The following is a 14,458-nucleotide window of genomic DNA, read 5'->3' on the forward strand; positions in this document are numbered from 1 at the left end:
GCCCTATCGCTTTGAGACTGGTAACTTTGCCAGTGCCACAGTTCAGTGAGACCTGCTCTCCTTCATCTGATCTGCCTCAAAAAAAAGACCCACTTGCCCAAGGGACACTGTCCATGCAGGATGGGATAACATACTTTGACGAGCTCATATATGTGCCCCCAGGGCACCCCTGACTGGAGGTGCTAGGGTTCCCTTTATATTACATTCTGAGACCTACAGTAGTCATTTTTTCATCCATTTCATATATGCTACATTAATTTTATATTGTTCAATACTTTGTAATCAAAATGTTTTATGGTACCAAGTCTAATGCTGTAGAGAAGTCTAAGTAGATTATGTCAACACTATTACCTTTATCAACCGAAATTATAATCTCATCAAAATAAGATATCAAGTTAGTATGACAAGATCTATTTTTCATCAACGCATCTTGATTCACATTAATTACTTTACCCTCCTTTAATTCTTTACTAATTGAGTCCAGTATCAGCTGCTCCATTATCTTGTTTAGGATTGGTGTCAGGCTGACAGGCCTATTGCTATCCAGTCATCTCGTTTACCTTTTTTAAAAATCAGTATTATAATCACTTTCTTTCAGTTTCTGGACTTTCCCCAGTATTCTAAGGCTTATTGACAATCAATATTAATGGTCCAATGAGCTCCTCAGCCAGTTCTTTTAAAACCCTTCGATGCAAGTTACCTGTATCTGCTGATTTAAAAATGGCTGACTTTAGTAGCTGTAGTTTAACATTCTCTAGAGATACTAGTGGAATAGAAAGAGTTATTGCCATATGGTGAAACTACATCATCATTATTTAGGTGCCTAAATGGGAGTTTAGCTCTCTTGGAAACTGGACCTAAATGTAGGTGTTGAGCATTGGATAATCTGGCTCTGAGCTCTTTTGTAAATCTTGTATTTGGAGGTTTAGGACCCTGGCAGTCAGGAAGGACCCTTGCATTTTGGAATGACTGTGAGCAGCACCTGTGTTGTGTTGGTAGGAGGTGCTCACTTGACTTACTCATTTCAATATTTTTAAACTAATTCCTGCATATTTTGTTTCTCATGTTGTCTTTTCAGGTTTCTGTGAACTACAGGGGATAGGAAGTCCTAATTTAGGCAAATTACACAGTGTATCTCTTATGTTTCTCTTGGAAGACCAAACCAGTTTGAGGGTCTCAGCTCTCTCCTGTCTTTCCTTGCTTTAGTGCTAGATGTTTTGACAGGCCATTGAAGAGTTTCCACTGTATTTTGTGCAGCTGGAAGGTAATTTTGGAACTAGCTTGAGAAATGGGAGTGGGTCCAGAGGCTTCCATGTGATACACTTGACTTGGTCTCATTTTATCATCTGTAAAACATGTTTCATTTACTCCAGAACTGTTTGTTTTTAGTTCCTGTTTATTTTAGCAGAAAAGTAGGGTGGCCACATACTTACTTCAAATTATTTTCACACTCCTGTTCAGTCTCTGCTAAGAATTTCTGTCACTTGCCAGTTGCTAAATATATTTTCCATAAACTAATCATCACTGACTTTTCCCTAATCTTGAAATAAAGCAAGAAATATCAATTTAAGGAAACATTTCTGGTTTTGCAGTATTTGTTCTCAGATGTGGCATTGAAATATATCGCAGTAAAATTCAACAAGATAAGTAAAATTAAATTTATTTTTAGGCTGAATAACAAAATTCTCTAAGATTTTTCTCTTAGAAAATGTTATCATTCTGCATCAGAGTGAGGAGATTTATTTCCTGATACACTGACATGATGTACAACAACTTTCAGCCCTCAGTTAAACAAAGCGGTTTGGTTGTGATTTCATTTGTGTAGCAATTTTTTTTTTCTTTTCTTTCCACCCCCCTTTCTCCTTACAACGGCTGGTTTGGTTGGTTGCTTGCTTGGTTTTTTACTGTGTAGTTTTTTAGGTCAAATTTAGGATCTATCTTGACGTTTATTACATCTGGAAAACTTTACTGTCTGGAAGCTTTCCATCTGCTTTTTTAAAACAAACCATTGGAGGGAGGAAAGGACAGTATACAGTTTACTGTAAGCCTAACTTTGCTCTTTTCCGATCTGAGCCAACTGGGTTCCAATCAGAGAGCAAGTAACAGGTGGGAATTATTAATTTTCATCCAAATTGGGTTCTAATATCTGTATTCTGGGAACAATAAGCTCTTAATCTTTCCTTATGAAAGAAGCCAAAAAGGACAGAAGTTGAACAGTTGGTTGAAGAGGGAGTAAGTGATGAGTATGTAGGACAATCTTATGCTTTAATGAAGACAGTATGGTGCCGGAATGCAATAACTAGTCTGTGATAGGTTGGTATTTGTGAGTATTACAACTATGAAGCCAAATCCAGAGGTGCAGTGTATTCAGTCCTAGGCAAACTCCTACTGATCTCAGTATGGGGTTTGCCTATTCAAGAACTAAGTACAAGTCTGAATAAGGTGCTAAGCGTTCTCCTCATCACAGCTGTTTCTTTGTATGCTCATTATTTTTCAGTTTAAACAATGTCATCAGTCTTGAACATACTGCACGGTGCACTGAATGTGGAAATCAGCTGTGGGGACAGATGAAACAAAACAGTGTTTCTGGACTCCTGCATCCTTCCTTATGGTTTTTTCCTTCCTGAGGGTTTCAGGATGAAGTATTTATGAAAGGACAACACAAACTGGTCTTATATTGCCTGGAAACATAATAGGAAAAATCCCAGCCTAGCTCACCACACAGCCCTCCTTGCTTGCTTATCTTCCAAGCCAATGCCGTAGCTCTTATTCAGTGTCCTCTGTTATTTGATTGCCCTGCATTCTCCAGCCTAGCTAGCTTCATTATCTATGGTACTTATATAGACCCCATTACTGTTGTAACAGAGTGCCTCATAATCTTTAATATATCTATCCTCACAACACCTGTGAGGTAGGGAAGTGCTGTTATCCCCATCTTACAGATGAGAAACAGAGGCACAGAGAGACTCAGCGTAGTTCTTCAAAGGTAATTTTAATTATCTACACTCAAATGAGCTGAGCTCACATGAGTCCAACTACATTGTGAAGTTACAGTTGAGCTGAACAGAGTGATTCTTTTAGTGACATTACATCATATTAGCAGCTGACAGGTAGTGCTAACTCAAGCTGTAGCCTACACCCCTAATGGGCCAGTCAGCTCAAGTTAAAAGCATCATCAGCACATGTGAGTTAAGAGTTTGTGTGGGGGTAGGACTAGAGTTAGGGACAAAACTAAGTTAACTTGTCAATGAAGACAAACCGTCAGTGACTTCCTGCAGGTTGCAGAGGAATTCTGGCAGAGCAGGGAATTGGAACTGGGGGTCCCGTGTCCCAGGCTGGCACCCAAACCACTGGAACATCCATCATTCTATCTTCCCCCAGGCACATGTGCAGAGTAGTGGGATACTGAGCTGAAGTTAACTCCTTGCTTCCTGGCAGCCAGGAAGAGGCCTCCCCACCATGTCACAGAAGGGTACCTGGTTTTTTTAACACTGACTCTAAGGTGCCACAAGTACTCCTGTTCTTTTTGCAGATACAGACTAACACGGCTGCTACTCTGAAACCTCTAAATACATGCTTGAGGATAGTGAGAAAAATTACGTTTTAGGGGTGGGAGACAGTAAGAGAGAGAGAGAAAAAAAATAGTAGCAAGTGCATGTGGAAGATGGAACCATTGTTCAGGTTATATTCATTCCTAAGTCATGTGGCTCTGCAGATGCTCATGCCATGTACAGCTGTGAAAGGCATCTGTTGTGGCCGTAAATAACATTTTGTTGTCAAAAGAGCCAGGAAGTGTGTTTGTGTAACGTACTCCTGAGACGAAGGGGATATGAGGCTAGTATAAATCATGTCTGTAATATACCCTGCCCACCTCTTTGGATACTATGACTTTTTCTGAGATGTCTGGATAACAGCATAGAGACTATATGTATTTGTAGTAGCACTGTCAAGGAAGCACAGAATTCCAATAGATCCTTGCTAAGTGCTTGTGAAGCACATGTGCATTACTAAGGGTAGTTTGCAGCCCTATGCAGTTGCTCATCAAGGAGCAGAATTTGGCCTTTTGTTTGGCGGTTTAAAAAATGTAGACAGATTTGCCTCTTCTGTTATGGATTGGACTTACTGCAGCAAGATTTCACTTTGCTTCTCATGAGGTGGAGAGGCATGAATCAGCCATGTGAAACCCTTTCTGAACTTGTGTGTTGCAGGACCATCTCACTGACAGCCTGACCAGTGTGCAGTTTTGTCCGTGTGGCAAGATGGTGACTTTCAGGTGGGCTGTGCTCAGCTCCAGCTTTGGCTATCCCAAGGGAATATACCCACTACCCACTTCTGTTATTTTAAGACAGCAATCAGAATTCATCTGAGGTGCCACTATCCACCCTGTTGAGCACATTGCTAGCAGGAGATCTAATTAACATTTTGCAGTACTGGCAGCCCCGTATGGAAACTACCATTCAGGCACCCACGTAAAAACTTTAGTTGTTCCCTTCTATTTAATTAAAATACACTCAAATCAATTACATCATGATAGTTTCCCGAAGTTAAAACACCAGATATATGGCTAGGCAAATGCATACAATGTCAATTGATTGGGTTGCTCAGAGGTGCATTACAGCTCCCCCATTTGTCAGTTTATCTGTTGGGGATTAGTTGCATTCTTTTTCTTCTCCAGTAAGAAAACAACAAGGAAAAAAGAATCCTGTTTTTGCTTCAGGAAGAATTGATATGTTATAGAATTTGAGAGTTTAATTTGAAATCACATTGATAATCTCAAAAGTGACTTTTTAAACCAGAGGCTCAAACATTTTACCATTCAAAAGAATTTTCCAATCAGCTCTAGAAACAAGCAGCTTCATTTACTTTGTACCAAGTCCAGGAGTTATTATTCTTGTCGATGAATTGTGATAACATGCAGCTGCATAAACATGTTGATTCTGCTGGGTTAGAGACCATGATGTCAAACTCTGGCACCCTCTAGCAAGGCTGTATGTGAAGTCACAACATCTTCAAAAGAGGATTTGAGATCTCAATATACCAGTATGTCTTTTGTAGCATATCCTTTTGGGGAGAGAGGGTGAGATCAGAGGAAGCCAGAGCAAGAGAGAACTACATTCAAAACTGGATCTCTAGCAGACTGGTTGATAAATAATAAATATACAAAAAAACAAAAGGAGTACTTGTGACACCTTAGAGACTAACAAATTTATTTGAGCATAAGCTTTCGTGATGCATCCGATGAAGTGAGCTGTAGCTCACGAAAGCTTATACTCAAATAAATGTGTTAGTCTCTAAGGTGCCACAAGTCCTCCTTTTCTTTTTGCGAATACAGATTAACACGGCTGCTACTCTGAAACCAATAAATATACAAAATACTAAGACATAAATCCACAAAAATAAAGTAAGTCTGATTTCAGACTGGCACATCCTCCCAGCCTGAAATCAACTCTTTTATGGTTAGACATAGTAGTTCCTACGATGATTGGTTTAAAAAAAAGTTCACCACACTGAGTTGATAAGTCATTCAGCTAGGTACTAGGTCACTCAGTGTTCCCACTTCTGGGATACAATCTATCAGCAGTCAAAGGCAGTCTTCCCATTCACTGCCTCAGCTCCATGCCACACCCTCAGTGGCTGGTAGGGGAACCTGGGCCCACCCCTTCTCTCAGGGACCCTCAGCTCAGCAGTTCTTGGCTTTTCTCTATCAGCCTTCACTGCTCCTTCCCTGGACTGCTTCCTATAACTCTGGTTCCCGTTCTCTCTGGGTGCACCAGCTCTAAGAACCCTCTTCCCAGAGAGTGGCTGCTGCCTGCCTTCCTGCAGCCTTTCCTAGCAGTCCTGTCTGTAGCCCACTACCTGGCTTTATAGGTGAGCCTCTCTCTAATTAGTTGCTTCCAGCCTAAAGTTCCCATTTGCAACCTAATTAGCTGATTGGGCCCACCTGGCTTAATTCAGCTCTTGCAAGGACAGTATGGTGTGCACACCCCATCGCACCGTGCATGGGTGATTTTTCATATGAGGTGTCCAGAGGGAATGCAACAACTATTTATGTGCATTTCCATTCTTAACCCATATTTTTTAAATGAATTATTTGACAGCGGTTGACCTAACAGAGCCGTATGAGTCTAATAGAGGTGAGACCAGGAAAGACCACATGAATCCAATCCATTTATGAGGTGTTCCAGCAAGCTGCGTTTCTGCAATAATGCTTAAACAAACGGGGCAAACTTCAAGGTGCTGTAGCAGCCTTTAGTCAGAATTACTTTGTTTTTTTGTGGGCTGAAGTCTTAGCATTAGTGTCTGTATTGCTATTAATAAGAATAATAATTAATAATAATTAATACTTCCCTATCACACAGATTCATTAGTTTAGTAAATGCTTTGTAAAGCACCATATAAATGCTAAGTATTATTAGCATTAAGTGCCTTCGCTTCAGAATCTCAAAATTCTTCTTCACAATCAGTAATTAAATAAGGCTCACAGTGATTTTGTGATCTATGTAAATCTTGTCCCCATTTTGCAGATGGACGTACTGTGGCAGAAATGGCTTAACTGTCTTGTCCATGGTTACTTAGAGTCAGTGACGTAACCAGAAACAAAATTCAGAAGGTCTAATTCCCAATCTTATGGTCTACTAGACTATTACTGGTGTAATTGTAATTTGATGTAGCCTTTGTAGATACGTTTTGCTCCTATAGCTCAACATATACCTACATAATGAAATCTCTATATATTTGCGTACTATAAGTTTTGCTTAATATTATCTTGGTAATGCAGTGTCTCTGTAGGATTTAATTAAAATGACATCCAAACATGCACTGATGTTAGCCATGTAACTCAAAGTTCCGTTCATATTAATGTGGAATTGTTATTTTAGGTGGAGAAGAAAAGGATTATTAAAAGCAATGACTATGCAAGTTCAATAGCCGCCTTTTTTTGTAGAAAAAATTCTTTGAGTACACTGTTTATTGTTGTTAGCTACTTCATTACTCTTCTTCTATATTCCTTTTTAGTGAGAAATAACTCAAGTTACTAAAAGCAGACTATAACCAAAGAATTTTCAGTTAACTACTAAAAGGTGGCTTTATTCTAAACAGTGGCTGTAAATATGGCATGGGGTTGTCCCATATTTCCCTAAATTATTCCAAATAAAGTTAGTTCAATTTACAAGTAAAAAGATATTTTGGTTTTGTAGTGTTAGCAGTTCGGGGAAAAAAACAAAACAAACTCATCCCGGCAGCAGATATTAATGATGAGTTGCACAAACAGCATAGCTGGCTCTCTGTTACCCGGCATAGGGGGTGTGCTTAGGATGGAGCATGGCCAGAGCCGGGGCCGGTGCAAGGATATTTTGTGCCCTAAGCGAAACTTCCACCTTGCACCCTCCCTCCCCCTGGAGCGTCACTTATTATAAACTTTCAAAAATGAATACTGCATAATGTGGCATTGTTCATTAGAATTAATACGTGTTTGGTTTGAAAATTTATTAATTTCATTATTTAGTCTACATATTTAATGAAAATAAATGAATAACCTGAAAGTGTTAACATTGTTATTGTTTTCACTTCGCACACCATAGCATGGATCTTAAAAATAAATCACATATATTATACACAATACACTGTCACAGAGTAACACGTTATAATTTAGAATTTATTTTTCCGCGCTTTCAGTTTAGCAAATTTAGAAACAAGTTCCTCCAAGTCAATGTTGCGAGTAATGTTATGTTCTGTTGACAAGGTAGATAGCCCAACAAGTCTTTGTTGCAACATTGATGTTCGCATGTATGTTTTTATCAACAATTTTTCTCTATCTGCCATGAGGCTGCATCAACTGAAAACGAAAAAAATGAATTTTTTTTCCTATCAGTTCTTTTTCTCGTTCACTATTAAAAGTAAAGGATAGAGAATACATGTCATTTACTAACTCTGAGTCACTATTCGAATTTCATCATCTGTTTGATGTAAACATTGATTAAGAGATCAAGATGACTTTTCCTTAAAATTAAGCAATGTTGATAGTAATCGGAAATACATCCTTTTTAGTCATGTATACTTCCTTCCTTCATTTTTTTCATATCAAAATCTACTACATTTTATTCTACCTTTAGAATATCCAGTTATTGTTATTAATAAAATTTATAAAATGAGAATGGCGGATACTCCGTCATACAACAACTGACAATATCAAGATGACAAATTTCAACAACCTACACACGGATATTTGCACCTGATAAACATATACACTCAAATACTGAACATGCACAATGGACACAAAGTATTAGCGAAATGATGCAGCAGCAATTGCCAGAGTGTTAGATCTGAAACAACTCAACAAAAATAGCCTCAGTCGATAACCTCCGAAAACTAGTAAACGTAGCATGATAAACAGCCTGTCAGAACGGGTACCGGCTCCGTGCGATGAGAAAAATGACATCATTTGCCACTTTGTACCGTAGTGAAGCAGTACGCTTGTGCCCGCAACGCAGAGCTGGCGTAGGCTATAGCTGTAAAGTACCAGAGAACGACAAGTTAAAATACAAGTTCAATGACGTTTCTCTTTTCTTTATTCATTCATTTTCCAGCAATAGTGGGGGGAAAAAATTTGGGGGGCACCGCTTTTTGGCACCCCCAAATCTTGGCGCCCTAGGCGGCCACCTAGTTCGCCTAGTGGTTACACCGGCCCTGGCCAGAGCATTCCTACACCTTGGCTCTCCCTGGCTGCTGGAGCGGCCTATTGGGGCCACTAGACCTGAGGTACAAGTTTGGGCAGCCCCTGAGGCTGCTCTAATGTGCGCTGGCAGCACCAGGTTTAGGGAGGTGCGTTGCTTCCCTTCTTGGTTCCTACGGTTAGCTCATCACCAGTGCGGGGGTGAATCAGGCTTTTAGTTGATCTTTAACAATTTGACTTTCTACAAATCTTAACAAAATAGAAAATGCTTAGGATGGCAAACTTCAGCTTGGCACACTTTGAAATAGCCAATATGTTTAGAGATTAATATTATTTATAACGTTGATTTCCCTTGTAAATAGTCCTACATCTTTTGCTTCACTGGGTTGACAGGTCCCTGATAATGTCGGCTTAAATGACGTATTTCTTATCACTGAGAGAAATGCACAAATACAGATGGCTGTCACACACCATTAAAAGTCAACATTTACCCACTGCAACGGATTCCCCAACCTTGCAAGTGGCTCTGCACAGGCAACCCAGGGGCTCAGGCAGCACCCCGCTGAATTTGGTGGGGCTCCATGAGTGCTCAGAGATCTACCCTTGTGGAGCTTATTGCAGGTTCGGGGCCTAAAATACTGCTGTGTGGTAACATTGGTTAACGGTTGACTTTTAATGGCAACCACTTTGTGTCCGTAATGTTTGTCAAGTGCTCTTTAATAACGAATATGTTCTAGAACTTCCCAGTAGAGGTTCTATTCAGGAAAGCACTTAAGGATATGCTTAAGTGCTTTCCTGAATAGATTTAAGCATATTGTTAGGTGTTTTCCTGCACTAGAGCCAGACAGAGGGAATTTTCTTGCATTACTGTTTTCCAGAAATTAATTTCAGTGAAATAGCATAAAAATGTTTAAGTGCATCTAGTTCTCCAATAGTAAAACTATTTTGTCAGCTCCTTAATTTAAAATGAATTGCCTATCATTTTCTCCTGCATTCAGTGGAATTTGCCACCTAAGCCTTCAGTTGAAAAATCTGTAGATGGGGTAAACAATTGAAATGATGTAAACTAAATCCATGCATATTGTATTGTCAAAAATCCTAACGTCAGGCTTAATAGATGACCGTTATCGAGGGCAAGTGAGTGGCTCACTGGCTTTTTGACGATGGGGGAGAAGGCAAAGGTGTTATCAGATGTGCCCGTTACTTTGGGTATGCTCATTTATTAGGGTTACTCTTCAGGGGGGAGAAAGGGGGTTCTGTAATTCTATTAATGTACTGCTTATGTCACTTGTGTGTTCATATGGAGCTCTACTCCTTCCTTCTGCAAGTCCCCTCCCAATGGAGCTATCCTGCAGGACCTATGTTCCCCAGGACTGGGTTCCTCCAGATGAACACGCAGATGCACACTAACAGAGCAAGTCTGAGCAGGCCAGGTCAATCAGCACTCTCAAGCTGATCCCCTTATATGCCCCTGTACTCAATGGGCTGGGTCAAGCAGCACTTCCAGGCTGTCACCCTTATGTGCCCCTGGTCTCAATAGGCTGGGCTGAGCAGCACTTTCAGCTGCTCACCCCTTATATGCCACAGGTTTAGCACATCCCTATCCCACTTTCATGTCACAATTGTACTGGTAGTAACCCACTTGATGAGCAAACCCCACAGTATTTTTGGGCGCTACAGGGATCTTTAGCTTAGGTAAAAGAAGCGTTGCTGCAGAGTAAATGGGGGAAGCTAAAAACAGAAAAGAGTAAAGTTCAGAGAGAGAGAGAAGCAACCAGCTTAACCATAAAAGTTATTTATTGAATAATAGTGATAACTACACAAGCAGAGCCTAAACCAACATAACAGTTACATTATTAAAGGTTAATACCTGAGGTAGAAAAGAAAACAGAGAGAGGGGGAGAGAGAGAGAGGGATCTCATCAGTGGTGAGCTGGAGCTGGTTTGCACCGGTTTGTGTGAACCGGTTGTTAAATTTTGAAGCCAGTTTAGAACTGGTTGTTAAAGGGTTGGGCAAACTCCAGCCTGTGGGCCACATCCGGCCTGCGGGACCGTCCCGTCCAGCCCACCTGAGCTCTCGGCTGGGGAGGCTCTCCTGAGAATCCCTTTTTAATTTTTACTCACCCGGCGGCGCTCCAGGTCTTCGGCGGCACTTCAGCGATGGGTCCCTTACTCGCTCTGGGTCTTCGACGGCACTTCGGCAGCTGGTCCTTCAGTGCCGCCGAAGACCCAGGGCGACTGAAGGAACCAGTTCTTCAGCTTTTGGCAGCTCATCACTGGATCTCACCCACTCCATGGGGCTTGAACTGGTCGGGGTTCCCAGGTGATGGTGGTAGCTCAGGGTCCTGATTGCTGGTGACAGGCAGAGCCCCCAGCATGATCAGTCAGGAGATGGAGTCCCAGTGAAACTGATGCAGAGTTTGGATCCATGGATCAGAACGCTGACTGGAGGGTGAGTAAAGATTTTTGTAGAGAAAATTCAATGGTTCAAGGGAGAACACTAGATTTGTTTATAGGTAAACTGATGATTTAAGGGGTTTCTTTAGTCTAGACAATAGGAGCTGATCGCTCTTGGCTATGGGTGGTGTTTTCTTCCAGGGAGCTCACAGTGCAACTAGGCTGCTTCAGCATTTTGGATATCAGTCAAGGATTTATTACTAGAATTGGTCTGATAATTGCTGAGATGGGTGTGTGCAGGCATAGGTTCATTAACATCTGGAGCAGAGATTCCCATGATGCCATGCTTCCCTGCTTTTCTGGTCCCAGGGTTCAGTGCAGTTCTCTGTTCTTCATTCTTTATGCTAATCCCCTGTCCCATCTTTCATGCAGATGAGGCTAGGGGAGTTGTCTCTGTTCTTCATTCTGTATGCTATTGGAGATGGCTTAATCTTGTCACCCTTGTCAGGAGGGGTCTAGGTGTGTCTCCCAACGCCCTTCACTGCTCTCTGCAAGCCTTTTCTCTGATTGGTTTTGGATCAAGCAGAGACTGGTGGTGGGGGGTGTCTTTCATGAGTTAGACAGGCTAGATACTACGTGGTTCCCCAAAAACACTGAGCTGACTGGTATCAAGTCCCCCTGTAAGGTTCCAGAATAAAAGTGAGAGAGCAACATAAGTAACCAAACAACATCCAGTCACGGAGAGTTAAACACCTACTCATTAATCACTGTAAGCATTTATTCATTTATACATTTATAGAAGGTCCATGGGCCCTTTGAGGTAAAACTATACCCTTTGATGTATGACATGTAAAGCATACAGTGTAAGTCTTAAAAACCAATTTCCTGCAAAGCGTTACAAAGTTGAAGAGAAATAGTTTATGGGGAAAAAAATTCTCCATAAATGCTCTGGAATTTCATTCTGAAATAGCTTTCTTCCTGGTGGTGTGTTAGTTTGAAATCAAATGTGTTAATTTATTATTGCTTTTTAATTGGAATGCTGATATTTTCTTTAGCTCAGAAATTTTACCAAATACCTCATCATGGGGTAATTCTGAAACAGCCTGCAAGGTCTGGCCGTCCTTGTTTGTTGCAGCCAGTTCTTTGCTGGGTTGCCTTCAAAATGAAGGAATGAACACAGGGGCAATTGTTTATTAAATGAAAGTCTTCTCCATATATCTTCAAAAATATTTTAGTTTTGAATCCTGTTTTCAAAAGTTGTGGTTTTTCCTGTATAGTATTTGTAGCTAAATTGATGTTCTTATTTGTGTATGAAAAATGTTTGCTCATTTGAAGGAGAGGTATTTGTCCAGTTAAAGCTAATGGTAAAGCTGTGTTACAGAGCTAAATGTTGCCCTCTAGGCACAGCCCTATGTAGGGGCCAGTGCAGAACTATGTTGCTCTACAGGGCACTCTAGGAGGTCCTGCTTGTTTCAGTAACATTTTACTTTTCTTCTTTATATAGTTGATGGATTAGACAAGGCTTCAATTGCAAATTCTGATGGGCCAACCCCAGGATCCCAAACCCCTCCTTTCAAGAGAAAAGGAAAACTCTCTACCATTGGCAAAATCTTTAAACCTTGGAAATGGAGGAAGAAGAAGACCAGTGACAAATTTAAAGAAACATCAGCAGGTATGTGTATGGTCATTTGTTAACTGTAAAAATTCTTTTCATAGATTGCTCAATTTTTAAGGCCAGAAGTGACCATTAGATGGTAATGCTTCAAAAGGTACCGAAGTTTGTTAGATGCTAAAGTGACATTGTAAAGAGTTTTAGGCCCAATATTTGACATACCTTAACTGATTCTTACCAGGTGAGGAATAACCTAATTTAAATTCTATCATCAGTTCTGTCACTAAGAACTTTGCTAAATAAACAGCAATTTTTTTTACCTCCGCATTTCATATTCTTTTAACGTAGAAAATATATGTTTATTCATGAACACAGGGCCATATGCTACCTTCCCCCAGAGAAATTTGGGATGGACAGGTAAAATATTCCTCCACCAGTCAGTGACTCTGTACTCTAGGATTTGATCTGTAGCTGCTTCCAGACAGAATGTGTAATATGTGACTGTGACAGGTTGGGTCTCAGAAACCCCCTTGGGACTGCCACCTGATGTGCTGAGACTACCTCTAAGCCCGTTTTCCCTGGCATCTTGGGACTTCAGTACCTTGCCTGTTTTGAGTCAGACACATTAGCCTGATACAAACGCAGACCCAGGTCTGAACCACGTCCCCCAGAAGCTGCAGGCTTAACTGAAAACAGCTAAAGAAGTGCTCCTGTCTCCAACACCCAGATACCCAGTTCCCAATGGGATCCAAACCCCAAATAAATCCTTTTTACTCTGTATAAAGCTTATACAGGGTAAACTCATAAATTGTTCGCCCTCTATAACACTGATAGAGAGAGATGCACAGCTGTTTGGCCCCCCAGGAATTAATTACTTGCTCTAGGTTCATTAAAATAAGTAAAAAGTGATTTTATTAAATATAAAAAGTAGGATTTAAGTGGTTCCAAGTAATAACAGACAGAACAAAGTAAATTGCCAAGCAAAATAAAACAAAAACACGCAAGTCTAAGCCTAATACAGTAGGAAACTAAATGCAGGTAAATCTCACCCTCAGAGATGTTCCAATTAGCTTCTTTGACAGACTAGACTCCTTCCTAGACTGGGTCCAGCAATCACTCACACCCATGTAGTTACTGTCCTTTGTTCCAGTTTCTTTCAAGCATCCCTTTGGGGTGGAGAGGCTATCTCTTGAGCCAGCTGAAGACAAAATGGTGGGGCTTATATAGTCTTTCTCTTGTGGGTAGAAACCCCTCTCTTTTCCTGTGTAAAATCCCCTCAACAAGATGGAGTTTTGCAGTCACCTGGGCAAGTCACATGCCCATGCATGACTCAGTTCTTTACAGGCCGCCATTGTTTACATGTTAATTTGAACATTTCCAGGAAAGCTCAGATGTGGATTGGTGTCTCTCAAGGTCCATTGTTAGCTAAGTACTCCCAATTACTTGAATAACCCCTTCACACTATGTTGACCAAATCTGCCTTATGTGCTTCCTACAGCAAACACTTTAAATACAAGCATAGAGCCAACACTCATAACTTCAGATATAAAAATGATACATGCATGCGAATAGGATGAATACATTCAGCAGAACATAACCTTTGCAAAGATATGTTACATGGCATATCTAGCATAAAACATATTCCAGTTATGTCATATTTACGCTCATAAGCATATTTCTATAAAGCATTATTGGGTGCAACGTCACAGTGACCACAAGTCCTCATCAGCAAACAGCTGATATAATACACACTGTGGGTTTGAGCTATACATATAGTTC

At 40.6% G+C, this 14,458-nt stretch overlaps 1 protein-coding gene across 6 annotated transcripts in view; it reads left to right on the forward strand.

Moving 5' to 3' along the window:
• Positions 1-14,458, forward strand: part of PHACTR2 (phosphatase and actin regulator 2) — a 228,110-nt gene that overhangs the window by 137,773 nt on the left and 75,879 nt on the right. For all 6 annotated transcript variants that reach the window (XM_037894918.2, XM_037894916.2, XM_037894917.2 and 3 more), the window contains exon 2: positions 12,572-12,739. In XM_037894918.2, coding sequence (XP_037750846.1) covers positions 12,572-12,739 — 168 coding nt within the window. The remainder of the gene's footprint in view (positions 1-12,571; positions 12,740-14,458) is intronic.

The sequence above is a fragment of the Chelonia mydas genome, chromosome 3, assembly GCF_015237465.2.
Source record: "Chelonia mydas isolate rCheMyd1 chromosome 3, rCheMyd1.pri.v2, whole genome shotgun sequence".
NCBI lineage: Eukaryota > Metazoa > Chordata > Testudines > Cheloniidae > Chelonia > Chelonia mydas.